Here is an 18452-nt window from a genome sequence, read left to right as displayed (position 1 = left end):
CCCCTGTAGCAACAGTATGTCTATAAGAAGCTTTATTTCATCCTTATTTGTCAGGACCCATTCTCGATCTCAACTCCTTTGTTTCATCTTACTAAACTGGGTTTTATGTGCAATTATCTGCTGGTTATAAAGATTTGTTTGTTCAGCTATGTTCTGGCTTAATTAGTCATCTGAACATAATTCAGATATTTTGCTCGGTTTTGTTTACCCTAAAAACACTCCCTTTACACCATGATGAAATTTTGAATCAAAAAGGGACGTTCTTTGTCTATTTTCACTCTAAATTGATGAAGAACTTGCACTTGTTGGAATATTATCAGTATTATCGTCACTACCGTCACTGTCATGATCACTTCTTAAACTGGAATCAAAAACATGTAGTCTCTTTCGCGACTGCTAAACATTTGCATCAGCTGAGCCCGTACCCTGCACATTTGAGCCTGCCGTACTTGTTCCACGTAAATTCCTGTTACTTATGTATTCCCCTGTGGCAGACCAAACTTCACTAAGAACACTATCCTCCCCACTAAATTCCAACCTATTGTTAATCCTAGCCCTCAAATCATCCTCCTCTAACTGTGGAGCCGATAATTCCTTTTAGACGTTTTAGCAGGAAAAATGTAAGAGAAAGAATCAAAATCATAATCTCCAGAAATCCCTTCTACATCAATATTATTACATTCAAGGAATGATGGCATTGAGCTAAAGCTCCAGCGCAAGTCTGTTCGGTTTTAGGTCAGTCTTGCCGGGATTTAAGTTCAATTCTTTATAATTGAACTCGTGGATGACAGGTAGATATTGGGAGAACATACTCACTCACTCCGTAGGCTTCTGAGGGACGTGAAATTCCTGTGCCGATCTCGCAATGCTCTTCCATCCTTTTCGATCTTGAGCCTACGCTTCCCAGTTATCACTTTGGAGGGTCCGGCATACCTTGTTGATCTCCTTCTTCCAGGTGCTTCGGTGTCTTTCTGAAGGTATTTTCCCATTAAGAGATCCTTCGTTTAGATCTACTGGTGCTCTGTTATCCTGCAACCATCATTACATGTCCAACCCAGCACAGTCTGTTGGATTCTATCAAACCCATTATAGTGTGTTGTTGAGAGAGGGTGTAAATCTTATAATTAGATCTTTTCTGCCAGCTTTGACAGATAGGATCAAACCATGGGCCAATTATTTTTCTATAAACTTTATTTTCAAAGACTTTCAACTCCTGCTTTTCTTTCTTGGTTATACTTCATGTCTCGGAACCATGGGGTAATAAATATACTATTGTAAACTAAGTTACATCCCTGTTCCTGCCGAGTAATCGACTCGTAACCGCGGATCTCGTCACATCACCCACCGAACGGGTTAATTATCCCAATTATACCGCACTGATGTTTCATCCTTCAGTGTGTCTTGATCTTCAGCGGCAGTGCATCCATACACATTGTGAATTCCTGTCGAATTTCTTGTACTGTCTTAAATAAAGCACAGTACTCTGTTAAAATAAAGGTAGCACATTTTATCACGAAATATCTGTCAATAATCTCTCTCTGAGAAAAGCGTAATGACGTCTTCACTAAATTTATTTTATTTTGAATGTGCATTGTAGTTCTATGCTAATTATAATACGGGCTACTTTGTAAGGTACTCTTAAGTTAGACAATGAAGTAAATTGTAACTGGTTTAGGTACAATAAGAAAGGAAACTTAAAAGGGTCCACCTTTTCAATACAAATAAATGTTATAGTTTATTTACAACATATATTTACACTTGGAACTAGATTCGACGCTGTTTGGCGTCATCTTCAGCCAAAATGTGGGAAATAGGCATAGGCGTAAGCATGCAGACATTTATATTATACAAGATGTTAAATCAGTGTGATTAAATGAGAGACATGAAATCGTGAAGTACAATGTCGGTTTCAAAATGGTTATGAAGGGTGAGTCAAAATTGTATAAACATGAGATAGGGCTCAAAAACATAATCACTTAAAAAACATATAAACTGTAACAAAACCACACGGAAGTTCGAGATAATTGGCATTGGAGATTCAAATTATTTCAGACACTCTTCCATTGAATGTTGCCTGCCACGAGTGTAGTACAAAACATAGGTTAGATTTCAATAAACACAATCGTCTCAAAAATTCATGAGTGAACGCAGACCTTTATGTGCCAAATCCATCACGAACCTACAGTTTCGAGTGTGTTGCATTTGCATTTATCGAGTCCAAGCTCACGCTTGTGCAATTTTGTCTCACCCTTCACAGCTGGTTTTGAATTGACGCTTAGTGAATAAGTGATTTCAATCCCTAACTGCCAAATTTCATCTCAACCCAAAAATATTTTTAAAAGTTATGTGCATTTTTGAGACGATTGTGTTTATTGAAATCTAACCTATGTTTTGTACTACACTCGTGGCAGGCAACATTCAATGGAAGAGTGTCTGAAATAATTTGAATCTCCAATGCCAGTTACCTCGAACTTCCGTGTGGTTTTGTTATAGTTTATATGTTTTTTAAGTGATTATGTTTTTGAGCCCTATCTCATGTTTATACAATTTTGACTCACCCTTCATAACCATTTTAAAACCGACATTGTACTTCACGATTTCATGTCTCTCATTTAATCACACTGATTTAACATCTTGTATAATATAAATGTCTGCATGCTTACGCCTATGCCTATTTCCCACATTTTGGCTGAAGATGACGCCAAACAGCGTCGAATCTAGTTCCAAGTGTAAATATATGTTGTAAATAAACTATAACATTTATTTGTATTGAAAGGGTGGACCCTTTTAAGTTTCCTTTCTTACGTCTCAGTTCAATACGGACAAAAAATGAAATTCTTAGATTAAATGATTTAGGTACAAGTCACCCATCCTGTATTTCCTAAGAATTTCTTGTATGCCTAAAAATAAGAAATTTATTATAGGCATTGTCCTTCGTAATATTCTCCCTTCAGTAAATGAAGTACCCTCATTCTCTCAGACAGAATATTTAACTCTCGTTAAGAATATTTACCAGTGCATGGGGGCTTGTAGTAGTCGGAAAGAAGTCTATTTCTTCGATTACTGGTATGATGGCAATGCTGTCATCAGCAGAGTTCGAGTTTACATTATTGTACACCTAAATTAATAACATGAATGCATAAGTATTATTAGTGATGAATGAAAGGTCTTGAGTTTCATAAATGAAATGTTAATTATAAATGAACTTGTCATTGTATATTGTGAATTGTGAAACAAACCGACAAATTTCCTTCCCCGAAATAAGTAGTTGTGAGGAGCTTCCAATAGCTATGCACAGCAAAAGTAACTCTCACGGCTAAAGAATTTCAACAAAGTTCACTTCAGCTTGTTTTGCTTTGCCTAAATATACCGTATTTACTCACATATTAGACCCTTTTTTTTTTTCTTCTTTTACAGCCAAAAAGGTAAGGGGGTTTGGGGGGTGTCCTATATGCGATAACCTCAAATTTTCTGCAGTGAACACATGACATCTCAGCTATAAAGTGCTATAAATTGTACGTGTAAACATTCTACACTATCCTTTAACAAACTTATGAATGTATTCTGTGTTTTACCAGCTTTTTTAGTTGTAAGGCAGTATTCCTAAATTTGTAAAAGACAATAAATGATGAACATTTGACTTTTAGACCTGCATATAAGTAAATATGGTAGTTAGTTTTAGATACTATCACGTCATTCATTTCATCTCATTAACTCCTCTGATGGGGTTGACGTCAGGAGGGGCATCCAGTCATAAGAACTCGCTACAAGGTTTCATCTCTGCTCATACTCAACCCCGAAGAGAAAAGTGGTAAACCGGGCGAGTTGGCCGTGCGCGTTGAGGCGCGCGGCTGTGAGCTTGCATCCGGGAGATAGTAGGTTCGAATCCCACTATCGGCAGCCCTGAAGATGGTTTTCCGTGGTTTCCCATTTTCACACCAGGCAAATGCTGGGGCTGTACCTTAATTAAGGCCACGGCCGCTTCCTTCCAACTCCTAGGCCTTTCCTATCCCATCGTCGCCATAATACCTATCTGTGTCGGTGCGACATAAAGCCCCTAGCAAAAAAAAGAAAAGTGGTAAGGGTATCTTAGTATCGTATTACGCAATGTTGATCAAAACAACTTAATGGCCAGTCATTTGTCTCTCTCGGTTGAGTAGTAGGCCTACCGCACAGTAAACCTGATCACTGCTTTCATTTGAAATATCGTCGCCTTGTGCTGCCAACTTTTCTGCTATTGGTGTGTCGTCATTCCAAATGACGTTATCTTCACTGCCATGTTGTCAGCCACGTGCTTCTAGTGAGAGCATTTGAGATCCTGTCTTTTTGAAACTTGAAATAAATACTTTTGTTCTAGACTATAGAATCCAGAAAGAAAGATCAACAGTTCACATGCACGACACAAGATAGAAGAATGACCTGGATACTCCTCACACCAGGCTTAGTAAAAGCACAAACAGCCACTGTTATCAACAGCTTAAGATGTACAATAAGCTTCCAGTACCAATACAAACATTAGACAGTAGTGCATTTAACAAGGTACTGTCACAACTTTTTTAAGGAAAAAGTCATTTTATAGCATAGAAGAGTATCTAGAATGTGGTATTTCAAAAACTGACTTAAAATAGGTAGTTAAAATAATTTTTATAATGACTTGGGCATTATGGCAGAGATATTGTCTATAGATTATTTTTTATTAATACTGACAATACCTAGTGTACATTTCCTGTAGCCGGGCTGAGCAGCTCAGACGGTTAAGACGCTGGCCTTCTGACCCCAACTTGGCAGGTTCGATCCTGGCTCAGTCCGGTCATATTTGATGGTGCTCAAATACGTCAGCCTCATGTTGGTAGATTTACTGGCACGTAAAAGAACTCCTGTGGGACTAAATTCCGACACCTCAGCGTCTCCGAAAACCGTAAAAGAGTAGTTCGTGGGACGTAAAACAAATAACATTATCATTTCCTGTACTTGATGGTGGAAGCAATAAACTATATAAGTGAGAATCTATTCGCAAATAGTTTCTGGAGGTGGTGTCTGTTATTCCCAGTTGGTGAATGTGTAGCAGAAGCCACCCCTTCCGAATAAAGTCGTGCTGTAGAAAGCGTGCCATCCCACCACCTGGTAACTAACATATTGTAATGGTTATAGCATCCGCCATGCCAACTTGCTATCGGCCATATCGGCCCCACCCCCCTTACGCTTGTCCGTGCCAATCACGAGCAGCACTTAAGTGCTGGGCGGGCCCTTCCCTCTTCTGTCCGTGGTTGCGCCGCATGGGGCTACGGAAATTACTTGACTATTAATCTGGAGTGTTCCATCTCATGAGGTTCCTGGATCCATCGAGCATCCGGACGATTCTGGAAAGGCCAGCGCAGGTATATAAAGAGAGGAACAACCTGCCTGTAGTCAGTGAGAGTTAGACTGAGTTAGAAGTTAGTGTGGTTCAGTCGTGAGCGACTGCCAGTGTAGTGAAGTGTGTGAAGTGCCGTGATTATCGGACTAGTGTGCTACAGTGCGGATTGTCAGTGAAGGAAAGAACACGTAGCCGTGCGACACGGGACCTTGTGTGTGAGTGTAAAACTGTGTAGTGTGAGAACAAGTGAGAAACGAAGGGAGAGAGAGCGCACAAACTGCGTAAGTGTGTGTTATGAGCAAAAGTTGTGTGAAGTTTAGTGCCTAGCTAATAAATCTTAGTATTGAAGCTACCGGTCTAGTGTTAATTGATCCTACTACCCTGCTCTATGGCTTGTACCCGCTTCAAAGAGGAATCATTGTTTTTCTCTGATGAATTATGTTAAGGGGTCTTGTATGGAAGATTTATTTTTTCATATTCTTTGTCTCAAAAAGTGGTTCTGATACACGAATTAATACTGCTAAAACTTCGAAGTTTATAACTGTACACTATAAATTAAGTAAAATGAATAACTACCAGAATACAAAAGAACTACACTTCCACTTGAACTTGGCAACTCTTGAAGCACGTCGTAGGTTCGCCAAAGTCTAAGTGAAAGTGCGGAAAGCTCCTCCTGCATATCCCGGAAGATGCGTTTAATTGTGACGTGGAGAAATTTTTAATTTGGGATATCCTGTAAAATACACTTTTGGTAAAATAAAAGATAAGTTCGAATTCAGAGCATGAATTTCAATAATGGGACCGATGTTCTCCAAATTATGCATTATAACCTGTAGTTACAGGATTTCTATCACTTAAAATACGCAACTGTCTTCTGGCCAGATGACAAGTTTGAAATACGTTTCATATTTTGTCCTTTTCACTGCCAATCATCCGATGTAGTTACTGGGGGTGTTATTCTTAAACATTTACTAGTTCTGCCTTAGTCCGGACTAAAGTTAATCCTGGCATAGACGGAACTAACTATGGACTAAGACCATGTTATTCATAGACCTGGATTATCCGTGTAGTATGATAGTCTAGAGATCTTTCTTGCACATTGCTGCAAAGCGTTGCAATTCACTTGTGAGCATGTGGAAAGCGGAGTATGGCCGATTTCATGCATCACTAGCTAGTGCAGTATTTATTTCGTTGGCCGTGTTCCGAGGCGTTGGTAACAACTAACTTCTTATTAGTTTCCTCTTCACATGTATATACCAACCAACTTTTATAGTTTATCTCTGACATTTACGGAAATTGCAGCATTTTACGGATGGACGGTGTCATTTTACAAATTTGCGGACAAAAATTTGAAACATTTAAATTCGATAATCACCCCACTTCCATACAATCGATTATTTTTGTGGGTCGACGGCAGTTCCACGATAGTCGATAACTCATTCTTTGATATGATTGGTACTTTTAACCGTGTGATGTTTGTCATCATTGGAATTGAATTTGAAGTCGGAATAACAATTCTTCCATGTGAATGTTAGGTGTCAACAATCTCTGCTCCGCAAATTCTTTGTTCCGCTCCGTTCACTTGGTGTGATTCAACCCATATTCTTTGACTACATGAGTGGTGTTCTTTGTTCATGAAGTTGGCATTCCTTGAATGTTTTGTCCTTTTAGGTTATGACTTATTTTAATGAAGTGTTCGAGTTTTTGTGTTATTGCTCCGTGCTTCGCAGCTTCCTCTATTCCTTGGACTAATTACATGTGTTCCACGTGTTGTTGTGTGTGTTTTTTACCATGTGCATATCATTTGTTCACAAGGTTGGTGTCGTGTTCATTTAATGGTTTAAGACTTTGTGTGCTTTGACATGTTTTAATGAAGTGTTTGACTGCCTTGAGTGTTTGTTATAATTTTATGTGTCGTTTAGTGATCCACCTTCCTTTCAGTATTTCAGTAGATCTCGAGACATTTGTTCTCGGACATTTTCATACGCTATATTCCTATTGTAGGATTCATTAATAAATCCAACAAGAAACAGTACTTCCAGACATTTAGAGAATCGTGTTCTGTTGATTTTCCATGCATATTAAAATCAAGAGAGCCTCCGTGGCTCAGGCGGCAGCGCGTGGGTCTCTCACCGCTGGATACCGTGGTTCAAATCCCAGTCACTCCATGTGAGATTTGTGCTGGGCAAAGCAGAGGCAGGACAGGTTTTTCTCCGGGTACTCCGCTTTTCCGTCATCTTTCATTCCAGCAGCACTCTCCACTCTCATTTCATAGCATCTATCAGTCATTAATAAATCACTTTGGGAGTGACGACCCCATCGTACTAATAGCCTATATCTGCTTCATTCATTACATCCCTGACCCGGTCAATGACTGGAAAACAGGTTGTAGGTTTTCATGTTCATTAAAATCAAGAAAGGGAGACAAATTTCACTTTTGCACGGTATGTGGGTGTGATATTAATATTGCACATGGTGAAAGAAACAATTTAAGTAATCATGTGAAGTGCAGTAAACACATAACTTATGTCAAGTTGAAGGAACACGCTTTTTGGCAAGTCTGGAAGCGTTGACAGTGACGTAATTAGGGCCGACTGTCTGTCTACTTCCTTTTTGGTGGGGCACAGGGTGCCATTAAGTGCAGCTGATCGTGCGGTTACTTTATTTAAGATGATGTTTCCCACATCATCAGTTGCAAAGAAATATAGCTGTGGTCACATGAAAATGACATGCATTGTAAATAAAATAGCAAAATATACATCATCTGAAGTTGTTAAGTGGCTTCAGAACGGACCCTTTTCTTTGGCAACGGATGGAAGCAATGTCATGAATGCGTAGTTGTATCCTGTTTTTGTTACATTCTATGATATTCCATAGGATAAAGTAGTGAGCACTGTACTATCAATACCAGTGTTAGATGGGAACTCGACAGGGTGAAACATAGGTAACCTGGTGTTATCACAGCTGAATTCTCATAACATACCAATTGAAAACACTGTGGCTTTCTGCTCCGACAGCGCTCCTGTTATGTTAGGACACAGAAATTGGGTTTTCCGCAGTTCTGAACGAAGATCGACCCGGTATTGCCGTCATAGGTTGCATTTGCCACCTGATTAATCTAGCTGCCAAAAAAAGGTGCTGGAAGGTTGCCACTTGAAGTGGATGAAATCCCTGTTGATATATTGTATTTCTAGTGAAGAGTGTCAAAAGAAAAGAACGCCTTCAGAAATTTCAGAACTTGCACAATAAAGAGGCAAAGACACTTCTGAATCATGTATGTACCCTGTGGTTATCTTTAGGCAGATGTTTGAATAGACTACTGGACCAGTGGGATCCACTTATTTCTTTCTTCAAGGAGGAAGTAATATTATGTATCCAAGACATCTCCATAAGCTTCATATCTTCCAGAATACCTAGAGTTGAACAAAGTAGATCCAAAGGGTATCAGAAGAAGAGAATTATTGATTCTGCTACTACACATGCCCCTGAAAGAAAGCATATTCTTCCAAACGTGACAAACCCATCTTAAAAAGTAAGACTTATGCTACAACACGTGAGGAAAAATTGTTTATGTTCCTGTCCTCAAACTTGAACAAGACCTCTTGCACTTTCCTTCATGTGACTATTCCTGTATTTAACTAAATCAATACCGAGCTCGATAGCTGCAGTCGCTTAAGTGCGGCCAGTATCCAGTATTCGGGAAATAGGTTCGAACCCCACTGTCGGCAGCCCTGAAAATGGTTTTCCGTGGTTTCCCATTTTCACACCAGGCAAATGCTGGGGCTGTACCTTAATTAAGGCCACGGCAGCTTCCTTTCTACTCCTAGCCTTTTCCCATCCCATCGTCGCCGTAAGACCTATCTGTGTCGGTACGACGTAAAACAAATAGCAAAAAAAAAAATATATATCAATGTTGCCCTTCAGACTTCTTCCCTACAAGTTCACTTTTTATTAGAGTTCTAATGGATTTGCTAAAGCAGTTGTTAAGCCCAAAATTGTCAAAAGCTTCTCATTGCTTGAAGCTGAGTACAGCTTGATTCAAAATCAAAGAAGTGATGGGTTAGTTATTGTCATTCAGTCTTCGAACATAGTGAATGAACTCCAGGATGCAGATAAATCAAATTTCTTTTCCATCAGTGAGAAACTACTTTTGTACTGCCTGTAACTATGTCAACAACTTTCCACTCAAGGACGATGTGTTAAAGCATGCCCAAGTTGCTAGGTTAGACAAAATGGAAGATATACAGTTTTTTCTTGGAAAAGTTTCCTGTTATGCAAGGAAGAGAATGAAACTATAGACGAGATGGTGAATGATCTTCAGAGACAGTTCACCTCTTTAGGTAGATGACACTTCAAATAAAGATGTTGCAAGTGATTCCAGTTGGGCACAAATATCAAGAATTTGTGGAGCCAATGGACTTCTTATGTATAACTGAATTTCTAGCATAAAGCTCTCTATTCTCACCATACCCCATATCAATGCAGAATGTGAACATGTTTTCAGCCTTGTGAAGAAAAATAGAACGGAGTTCAGATCATCCATGTCCAGTAAATCTCTGGAGTATATTTCTGTTTTGAAGGCCAGGAGCTCATGTCCCTGTTATGACATACCATTTTCTCAAGACTTTTTGCAGACAGCTGAAGAGGCCACAACTGAATTTAAAGTTGAAATAGCATGTGATTTGCGGTGTGTAATATGTTATTTCTTGCCTGTGTTGTGTAAAGCCTTTTGCAATTATTGCATATCTGCTTAATTTATCAAGGAGGTCACGTATTTATTTATTTATTTATTTATTTATTAATGCCTTTTTTTCTGTGGCGAAGTTAGGGCTCGAGGCCCTCTCTTCCACTTAACCACATACTAATCAAAACCATACATAAAATTATGAGATATTTAAAATAGTTAAAACCAAACAAAAAAAGTCATGTATGCTCCAACCCAATATTCACCATGCCTGCTGTAGTTTGACATGGATTTCTTCTTAATTGTTATGTTCATCTTCAAATCATTGGCCTATGATGTAAGTAGATGTGATTTCATTGAAGTATCCTGTTTAAAGCATGAATTTTTGTATTTTCAAGTCCTGAAGTAGTAGTATTTTTGTCAAGCTGGGGTATTGCAAGTGACTAATGTCAATTTAAAAGCCTATATTGAAGATCAAATGAAAATAAAAACAATAAATTTAAAATTCCACCTGTTCAATACTCAGCTAGCTTGCAAAATTAGGATTTCATCCTTATGTTATTGGTAAATTATTGAAACATAGTTACATGTTTTTGCTCATTTTCTGAGCATCTTCAGCCACTTTAGAATCTTAAGGCTAATTAGGAATATTGACTTAGAACCTACATGATTGATTTGTCATTAGCAATTTTTAAGAAACTTGGTTAAATACAATTTTCTTGTATATTGTGTCGAAATGGTTTTAATCTAACAAGGGGGCATTCTACTTACCACCGATTTCGCTCAAATTTATAGAATATGCAGGGCTTGGATAGAAAGGAAAGTACTCAAAGTGGGAACTCCAGATGGCCAATCATATAGAAAATAAAAATGTTGACGCGGCTCTCGCACCGTATAAGCCACTTACGTTACTGCGCATGCCGAGAAGTACTTGGCGTAGGGGTAAGAGCTCGGACTGGTAATTCGGTGGTCATGGGTTTGACTCCCCATGTGGAGACCAGATTTTCTGTCAACTTTTATATTATTCATTTTCCGACTAATCAACGAGGTGAATAATTCATTTTATTTATACCCAAGAGGCATACAAAAGGTAAACAATTGGGGACTGTTTCTATAGGAGGCTACAAGGCTTAAAAATTACACTTCTCTATTCCCTCACAGGAAGTATCTGAGATAATCGGTGTCTGATAAGTCTTCTGAACATAGTATGAACTCATCCTCCACACGTGTGAATCAAACATGGACACAGATGCCATTACTTAACAAATTCATATATTAATATATTGCATCACACGCCCACGCGATTATGCGAGCGCAATGTTATTTTTATCAAGTAACTAGCTGACCAGACAGACGTCGTTCTGTCAAAAATAAATGACAATGGAACGAACTGAAATTCAGTCTTTACTGCATGCAAAAGTCAGAATTATGCAAAAGACTACATTATCAACATCAAATGAGTTAATTTTTTACTGCTACCAAAAGTTAGTAACAAACTAATGGAAAAACATGTTTTCATTACCTGCAATATTAATATCTTGATTGTGAATAAGGAAATGCTCAAATAGGTCACAGCATATCACTACCCAGAAATAACCGATTGACTGTAACGTAGATGGGAACTGTTCAGCAGGTCTTCAAATCCCTCACAGAGCCATAATTATCCCCTGTTGCAAATCAAGTAATTTGATAAGTTGATGGCTTGAAGATAACGTGGCAAAAGCTACTCTTCTTTCTTCATAGGAAATAACTATAATGGGAAACACTGAAAATGAAATGGCGTATGGCAATTAGTGCCGGGAGTGTCCGAAGACATGTTCGGCTCGCCAGGTGCAGGTCTTTTGATTTGACTCCCGTAGGCGACCTGCGCGTCGTGATGAGGATGAAATGATGATGAAGACGACACATACACCCAGCCCCCGTGCCAGCGAAATTAACCAATGATAGTTAAAATTCCCGACCCTGCCGGGAGTCGAACCCGGGACCTCTGTGACCAAAGGCCAGTACGCTGACCATTTAGCTATGGAGCCCCGATTCCAATGAACACTATGAAGATATTTTTCATTGTAAAGCTTTAAGGTACACAATATTTTTTGTTTGATTACCTGGCGCGTAAACAAACAAAGTTGATGGTTTTCCAACATGGGAACAGGCAACATACAATTGGCCATGCGAGAAACATGGGTTTTCAAGATTAATGTTGCAAACACTCAATGAATGCCCCTGGGATTTATTTATGGTCATAGCAAAAGCGACTCGCACTGGAAACTGCAGTCTTTTAAATTCAAATGGTATGTCAGTCGGAATCGTAGAGATGCGTGGTACCAAAACGTCTTCTCCTTTATACTTCCCCGTTGGAATGGTTGCTTCGATCACATTGTTCAGTAATGTTTTCACCGCTAGCCGTGTACCATTACAAAGACGCGGTTGGTTGATAATTTGTAACATTATGACCACTGATCCGACCTTTAATTGAAGAATGTGAGGCGGCAATCCTGGCAAATCCAGCGAGTTCAAAAATCTGTAAATTAAGGACAGGTTTATTATTTTTGTCACAAAATCTATAAAATAAAATAAAATAAAATAAAATAAACAAAGCAATATGGGGGATAAGTCTGTTTGTTATATGTTAAAAGAAAGCAATGTTATTTGTTACCATGAATGTTGGCATAAAATTGTCCCGAAGTACATTTGTTGCCCCAAATGAAGTCATTTGAAAGCAGTTGTTATATTTTTGGATATTTTTGAGGAAATGAAAGGAATCTGTTCCTGTTCCTGAAAGCAATGAGTACAATGGATCTGGTGGTGGAATCACGCTGCACGGGTTTGTGATATTTGATTCCTTTCAGTTTCATTTCGCTCTTCACATTGTTGTGCAGTCCATTTAGACTGAAAATTAGCTTGGCTTGTAGCATTTCAAGTTCTTTGACCGAAGTTGCTCCGCCCGCATCTTACCAATCAACCAAAGAAATCGATGAACTTGTTTGTTGAGGAGCGAAGATTTAAAAACAATCAGGTTAGACACAGGTCTCCAACTATAACAAAACATGTCAGTCGAGGCAGCCCAACAGCCAGCCCGCGCGAAACCAAAACCCAAGGAGGACATTCTTCCTGTCACAAACTGAGAACTAAGCGAGATAAGAATTTGGGGTTTGTTTTAAAAATAACTTCCATATCGGAAGACCATTTGTCTCGCTTTGACCCCCCATGCAAATTCAATAGCAAAGAAGTTGGCCAGCGACTGACATTTTCGTGGCTGCACATAAAAATCTCTGAACATGACTAAAAAGAAACACAAATAGTGCATGTTCTTATCATTTAAATTTAAAAACTTGTCTACATCGAGCTGAAATGTTCCTTTAACAGCAGTGAAAAAATTACAAATATAGTGAATATAAAATAGGAGTTATGACATGATAAGTTCCATGCAATGAGGATTTTGCATTTGAGGTAACATTCCATTATATTAACATTTTCACACTCAATTATTTTGAAAACCATTTTTTGCTCAAATGCAGCTTGAAATTTTGTACATAATCCGATATTCACCCATTTTAACTGATAACACTGAGATTTACGGACATTTGGCAAACGCGCTGGATTAGAGAAGGACGGCGCTAAGCGCAAACGTGGGAGAAGGAAAGAGAGACGAACAGTTTGAATGGAAAAAGAGAAATGTCGCTTTTGCGTTGTTTTTTTTCCTGGCATTTTTTCTGATTTTTCTCTTTGTAAAAACCTTACTCGGACTTTGACGAATATTTGAAAAAAGCATTAGCCGAATTGGTTCAGCCGTTCCCGAGTTTTGCGCTTAGTAACACATTTAGCGATTCATTTTTATTTATATAGATAAATTAAAATTGGCCCAGAATTGTCTCCTAATGGCTCCTAAAATCTCTAGGAAAGTCACTAGTTGCTATCTTTGAAATTCTGCCACTAAATTACTTAAAAGGACTCCAAATCTAGTGACTAGTCTCTAGAATCGACTAGACTGATGTGAACGAACTAAAACATAGCACGCGAGAACGAGAGATGACAATCTATATACGCGTTGCGATATACAGGTATCATTAAACATCGCACATTCGCGCATTTCTCAAATGAATAAATGTCGATATTTCATTTGAAAGCGGCCAATGAGCCGAGGACTTCCGCTCACTTGCGTAAAAAGCTGAAATTGCAGGATTTGAAAACAAATGTTTAAAGGTCAACAAAAAAGCTAAAATCAGGAGAAATAATAGAATAATCAGGAGGCGGGAAAAACTGTCGAAAGTCGGGAGTCTCCCGCCTAAATCGGGAAAGTTGGCAGGTATGCAGTAAGCATTCGACCTGAGCAGGGTAGGCCATGACCCTTTGAGGCTGTTGTGCCATGGGATTTAGTTTGGTTTATTAATTTTATTACCTGAACATTTAAAGAAAACCATCCTTTTCTTTTCTGTTAGTATAAATTTGTGAGTCTTACCTTCAAGGATTTTTAATCTGAAAGTGTGTTCCATCAGTAGCTCCAATAATTTAGGAATTTATGATGACGACTTAGGACTTACGCATGATATATAGGTTTTTAGTGTAGACAGTAAACCAATACAACTCAAATAATTATCTGATAAAACTGAGCAATTTTGTGGTGGAATTTCTCATTGTCAGTAATCTTTCCTTTCAGCAGGAAACTTTACGTACTGAGGCAAGATTCTAGCAATCGCAATAGAGACATTGAAACTGTAATTTGGCTTGCTGTGGGCTGACCAATTCTGTGCAGATCTACATTATCATCTTGGAATTTCTCCTGCATAATAACGCAGGACAATGTGAATTTTGTTCCCTATAGGAACAAGGAGCCCTCTATTGGTTTCAAGCTCTTATAGATTAGGACGCACTAGTTCTGATTAATCTCTTGTATTGGTCATGGTAAAACTATATTCTTAAAATGGATACTGTCATATTTCAGGTAGATAATTGGCCTTATTCCATACCTTTTCATATGTCTTCTCATCTCCCTTTTCTTGAACTAACTGCAATTTCACGTGCGACCTCCATGTTATTAGAAATAGTCATAATCTAAACTACTTCTAGAGCAGGCCTAAACTTAGTCTGGACTAAACCCAGATTTTCCTTGTACTAGGAGGAATAAGAGAAACATTTGTCTGCTCTTGGTCTATAATTGTTACTGCTTTAGTCCAGACTAAACACATCTATGAATAGCACCCTAGACGACCAGATTCTGTAAACGACACTAGGATATTTAATAACTCCCACATAAGAGTGTGGTTTGAAGTGTGGACAAGTTACAAAGTGATCCTGATTGATAACTCCTAGGGAAGTATCGTTTAAACCAGTAAGATAATCCTGAAAACCATTATAACATAGTATACAACAGGAAACAGAATCGCTTGGAAAGGATGATCTGAAAAAAGGTGTGGATCGCAAAAAGAAAATCAGAAAATCTGTTTCTGATGATATAATGCATCACTTTTTACAGCTGTATGTAAAGAAAATCACACCAGAGCATGCTTAAAACTGCATTGTTCTACCACTGCCTTCTAGATTTGCATTGTTCATTATTCTCGTTACGAGAAATATTGTATATTATAGATAAAACCCTGTGTATAGTAACAGTTTTTCATGTTTATTGTTCCCGTACATGGAGATATTTCTCCATCATCATACTGCAACTGTGTTCAGTCAATCCAGTGTGTCTGTAAGTGATTTGCACCTAATTTGTAAATATCAAATGTAAGAATGCAATGAATTTGTATTCTATGTTATAAAATATGTCTTTGAACATAACACACTTTACTCTGATCATTTCAGTGAGCTAAATGCGATTTGAAATAGCAGTCAACTTTTATTGATGGTTATGAATTTCATGTTTTTGGTCCGTATTGAACTGAGAATAATATATAAGTAATAATAATAACAACGTAAACGTTTCCACCTTTTCAATACTAAAATATATTCACAAAATTATAAATTAAAGAATAACATTTTCTTAGGATTTCGCCAAAAATGATCTTTGCTCCAATACGGCCCTAGATGGGTCGAAACTAGTACCGTGTAATTTATAATTTTGTGAATATATTTTAGTATTGAAAAGGTGGAAACGTTTACGTTGTTATTATTATTACTTATATATTAGTCAACTTTTAGCGTCATTTACGCTAGGACAACACATTGTTTGACAAGATTTGGTTTTACATTGGGAAAGAGCAAATAAATAAACTACATAAAACCACGTCAAACTAAATTTTGTCTCAGGGTGGACATAATATGGTTTTCAACAATTCTCCTCGTTTCTTCTTATATGTCATTCTGTATGCTTTTTGCTGGCATTTACTTGTTACATCATTCCTTCAGAAAGTATACATATTCAACATCTTAGCGTGAAGTTCCAAGAATTCTTGTTGTTCCTAGTACTCCATCCTTCTGTCCCACTCATTCCATTGTAATATTCTCTTCAGTTATTTGGAACTTCTTAATTTTCATTTATTTTACTTTAAGGCCATGCACAGAAAGATCCCATTTCCGTATTCAAGTTTTCCCACTAGTCCACTTCTTACGGGATCTGATTCCCCTACTCTGCCTTGATGTGTAAGTGAAAATCCTTATCCTTGAAAATCCCAAAATTAGCGATATATTCACCACTATTTGTTTCGACTTGTGCCAGTTTGAACGTTCCATGGATTCTGTTTGCATTATAATCTCACACTTCAGTACTTAAACTATCAATCTGCATTTGCATGAGCAAAATCATAACAGTATATATGTATTTTTAACTCTCTCTCTCATTGATGCTTGTTACTGAAGTGGTCCTACATGATCACTTTTGTAAAAAATGTAGTAAATGATTGGTCCATTACTTATTTTTTTTCTATTCTGTACTTTTGGCATTGTCATTCACATGCCAAATTTGATGTTAAATGATGGTTTTTTTTTTTTTTTTTTTTTTTTTTTTTTTTTTTTTTTTTTTTTTTTTTTTTTTTTTTTTGCAAAAGTGCATTTGAATTTTTACTGAAGTCAGTAAGATTATATTCTACTTTATTAAGTTTTCAGTGTGTTTATTCAATTTTTCGTCACAGGTTCTACTTTTCTCAAGTACTTTTCTTTTTCTCCCTCCCAACCTCTCTTTAGGCGACAAACTGGGACGAGTTGTGCATATAATCCAGTCTCGAGAGCCTTCGTTGCGGGACTCTAATCCAGATGAGATCGAGATTGACTTTGAAACTTTGAAGCCATCAACGTTACGTGAATTGGAATCTTATGTTGCCTCATGTCTTAGGAAAAAGCCACGTAAGCCATACTGTAAGTTTCATTACTAACGGCACACCAAGCCGTAGCATTCCCAGTGAGCACCTACAGCTAAATTTAGTGGTAAAGCTTTGTAGTTTAAAATTAGCCATTTTTCTTCTACTGATGCTAACTTGACTATGTTTTAACACTTGATTCATGTTATGCCTTAATATGCCGCTATTAGACAAGGATCTGCAGTGCCATTCAACGCTGTTGTAATTTTGTGGAGTCTTTTCTAGAATTCCGTAGCCGATATATTTTGAGCTGACCTTACATGTGCCCCTCTTGTTCTCATAGGCTAATAGAAATATTTGCATTCTAAAAATTTTCCCATCTTTGTTAATTATACTCTAACCAACTTACAAGTTGAAGTCTCATTATAATCATCTCTTAGCAAATATGTATCTTTCAAAAATGTTTGTATTTATGTTAAGAGATCAGGACTTAATTCCGTTGATATTTAGCTTTGTAGTTGGTGACACTGGGTATGCTATTTTATGTGTGTGGTTCTGATATTTGCATGTAACAGTTAATTTTAGTTATTGGCTTAATATTTATTTTAATTGGTTTTCGAGTTCATTTTCTTCTCAGAGCTTGTGATCATAATGTAAGTCTGTAGCATTTTTCAACAAACAGAGCAATTAATTCAAGTCCGTAGCATTTTGTTGTATTGTTCACACACTGTATATTGCAGGTACCTACAATCTTTTTGTAGTTGGCTGATTGGATTATATTCCTATTCCTTCATATGCGAATTACAGGTCTGACATTTTCAGAAAATGTTGATACTGATCTCTATTCATTGTTTCAGTCATGTAACAGACAGACTGATTTCTATCCTCCCGATGGCTACATTGTGTTTCTGTAACAGGACATTTAATATGTTACCTAAGGAAATAATTACAGTCTGTAAACTTTTTGAGGTCCAAATCATATTATACAGTTAAATTTTTCCTGCAGGAATTGTCATTATGATAAGGTTTTTATGTGAAGATACTATGAAGTAACGGATATGATGTTCATAGATATTGGAAATAAACAACAACTTGGCGTGTTGTTTAATGAAGGCTAGTTAACATGTTTATGAAATTGCTTCCTAAATTTTTGTACAGTTGTTCCACTGACAAAATG

General features: G+C 37.6%; 1 protein-coding gene across 3 annotated transcripts in view; it reads left to right on the top strand.

Annotated features, from left to right (window-relative positions):
* LOC136866258 (bromodomain-containing protein 2) overlaps window positions 1-18452 on the top strand; it is a 709923-nt gene that overhangs the window by 367814 nt on the left and 323657 nt on the right. For 2 of the 3 annotated variants that reach the window (XM_067143058.2, XM_067143060.2), the window contains exon 16: window positions 17163-17333. In XM_067143058.2, coding sequence (XP_066999159.2) covers window positions 17163-17333 — 171 coding nt within the window. The remainder of the gene's footprint in view (window positions 1-17162; window positions 17334-18452) is intronic. The other variant, XM_067143061.2, reaches the window with a different exon arrangement.

This window comes from Anabrus simplex, chromosome 3 (genome assembly GCF_040414725.1).
Source record: "Anabrus simplex isolate iqAnaSimp1 chromosome 3, ASM4041472v1, whole genome shotgun sequence".
NCBI classification, from domain to species: Eukaryota; Metazoa; Arthropoda; class Insecta; order Orthoptera; family Tettigoniidae; genus Anabrus; species Anabrus simplex.
Note: the sequence above shows the minus strand (reverse complement) of the source record. Positions and strands in the feature narration are given on the sequence as shown.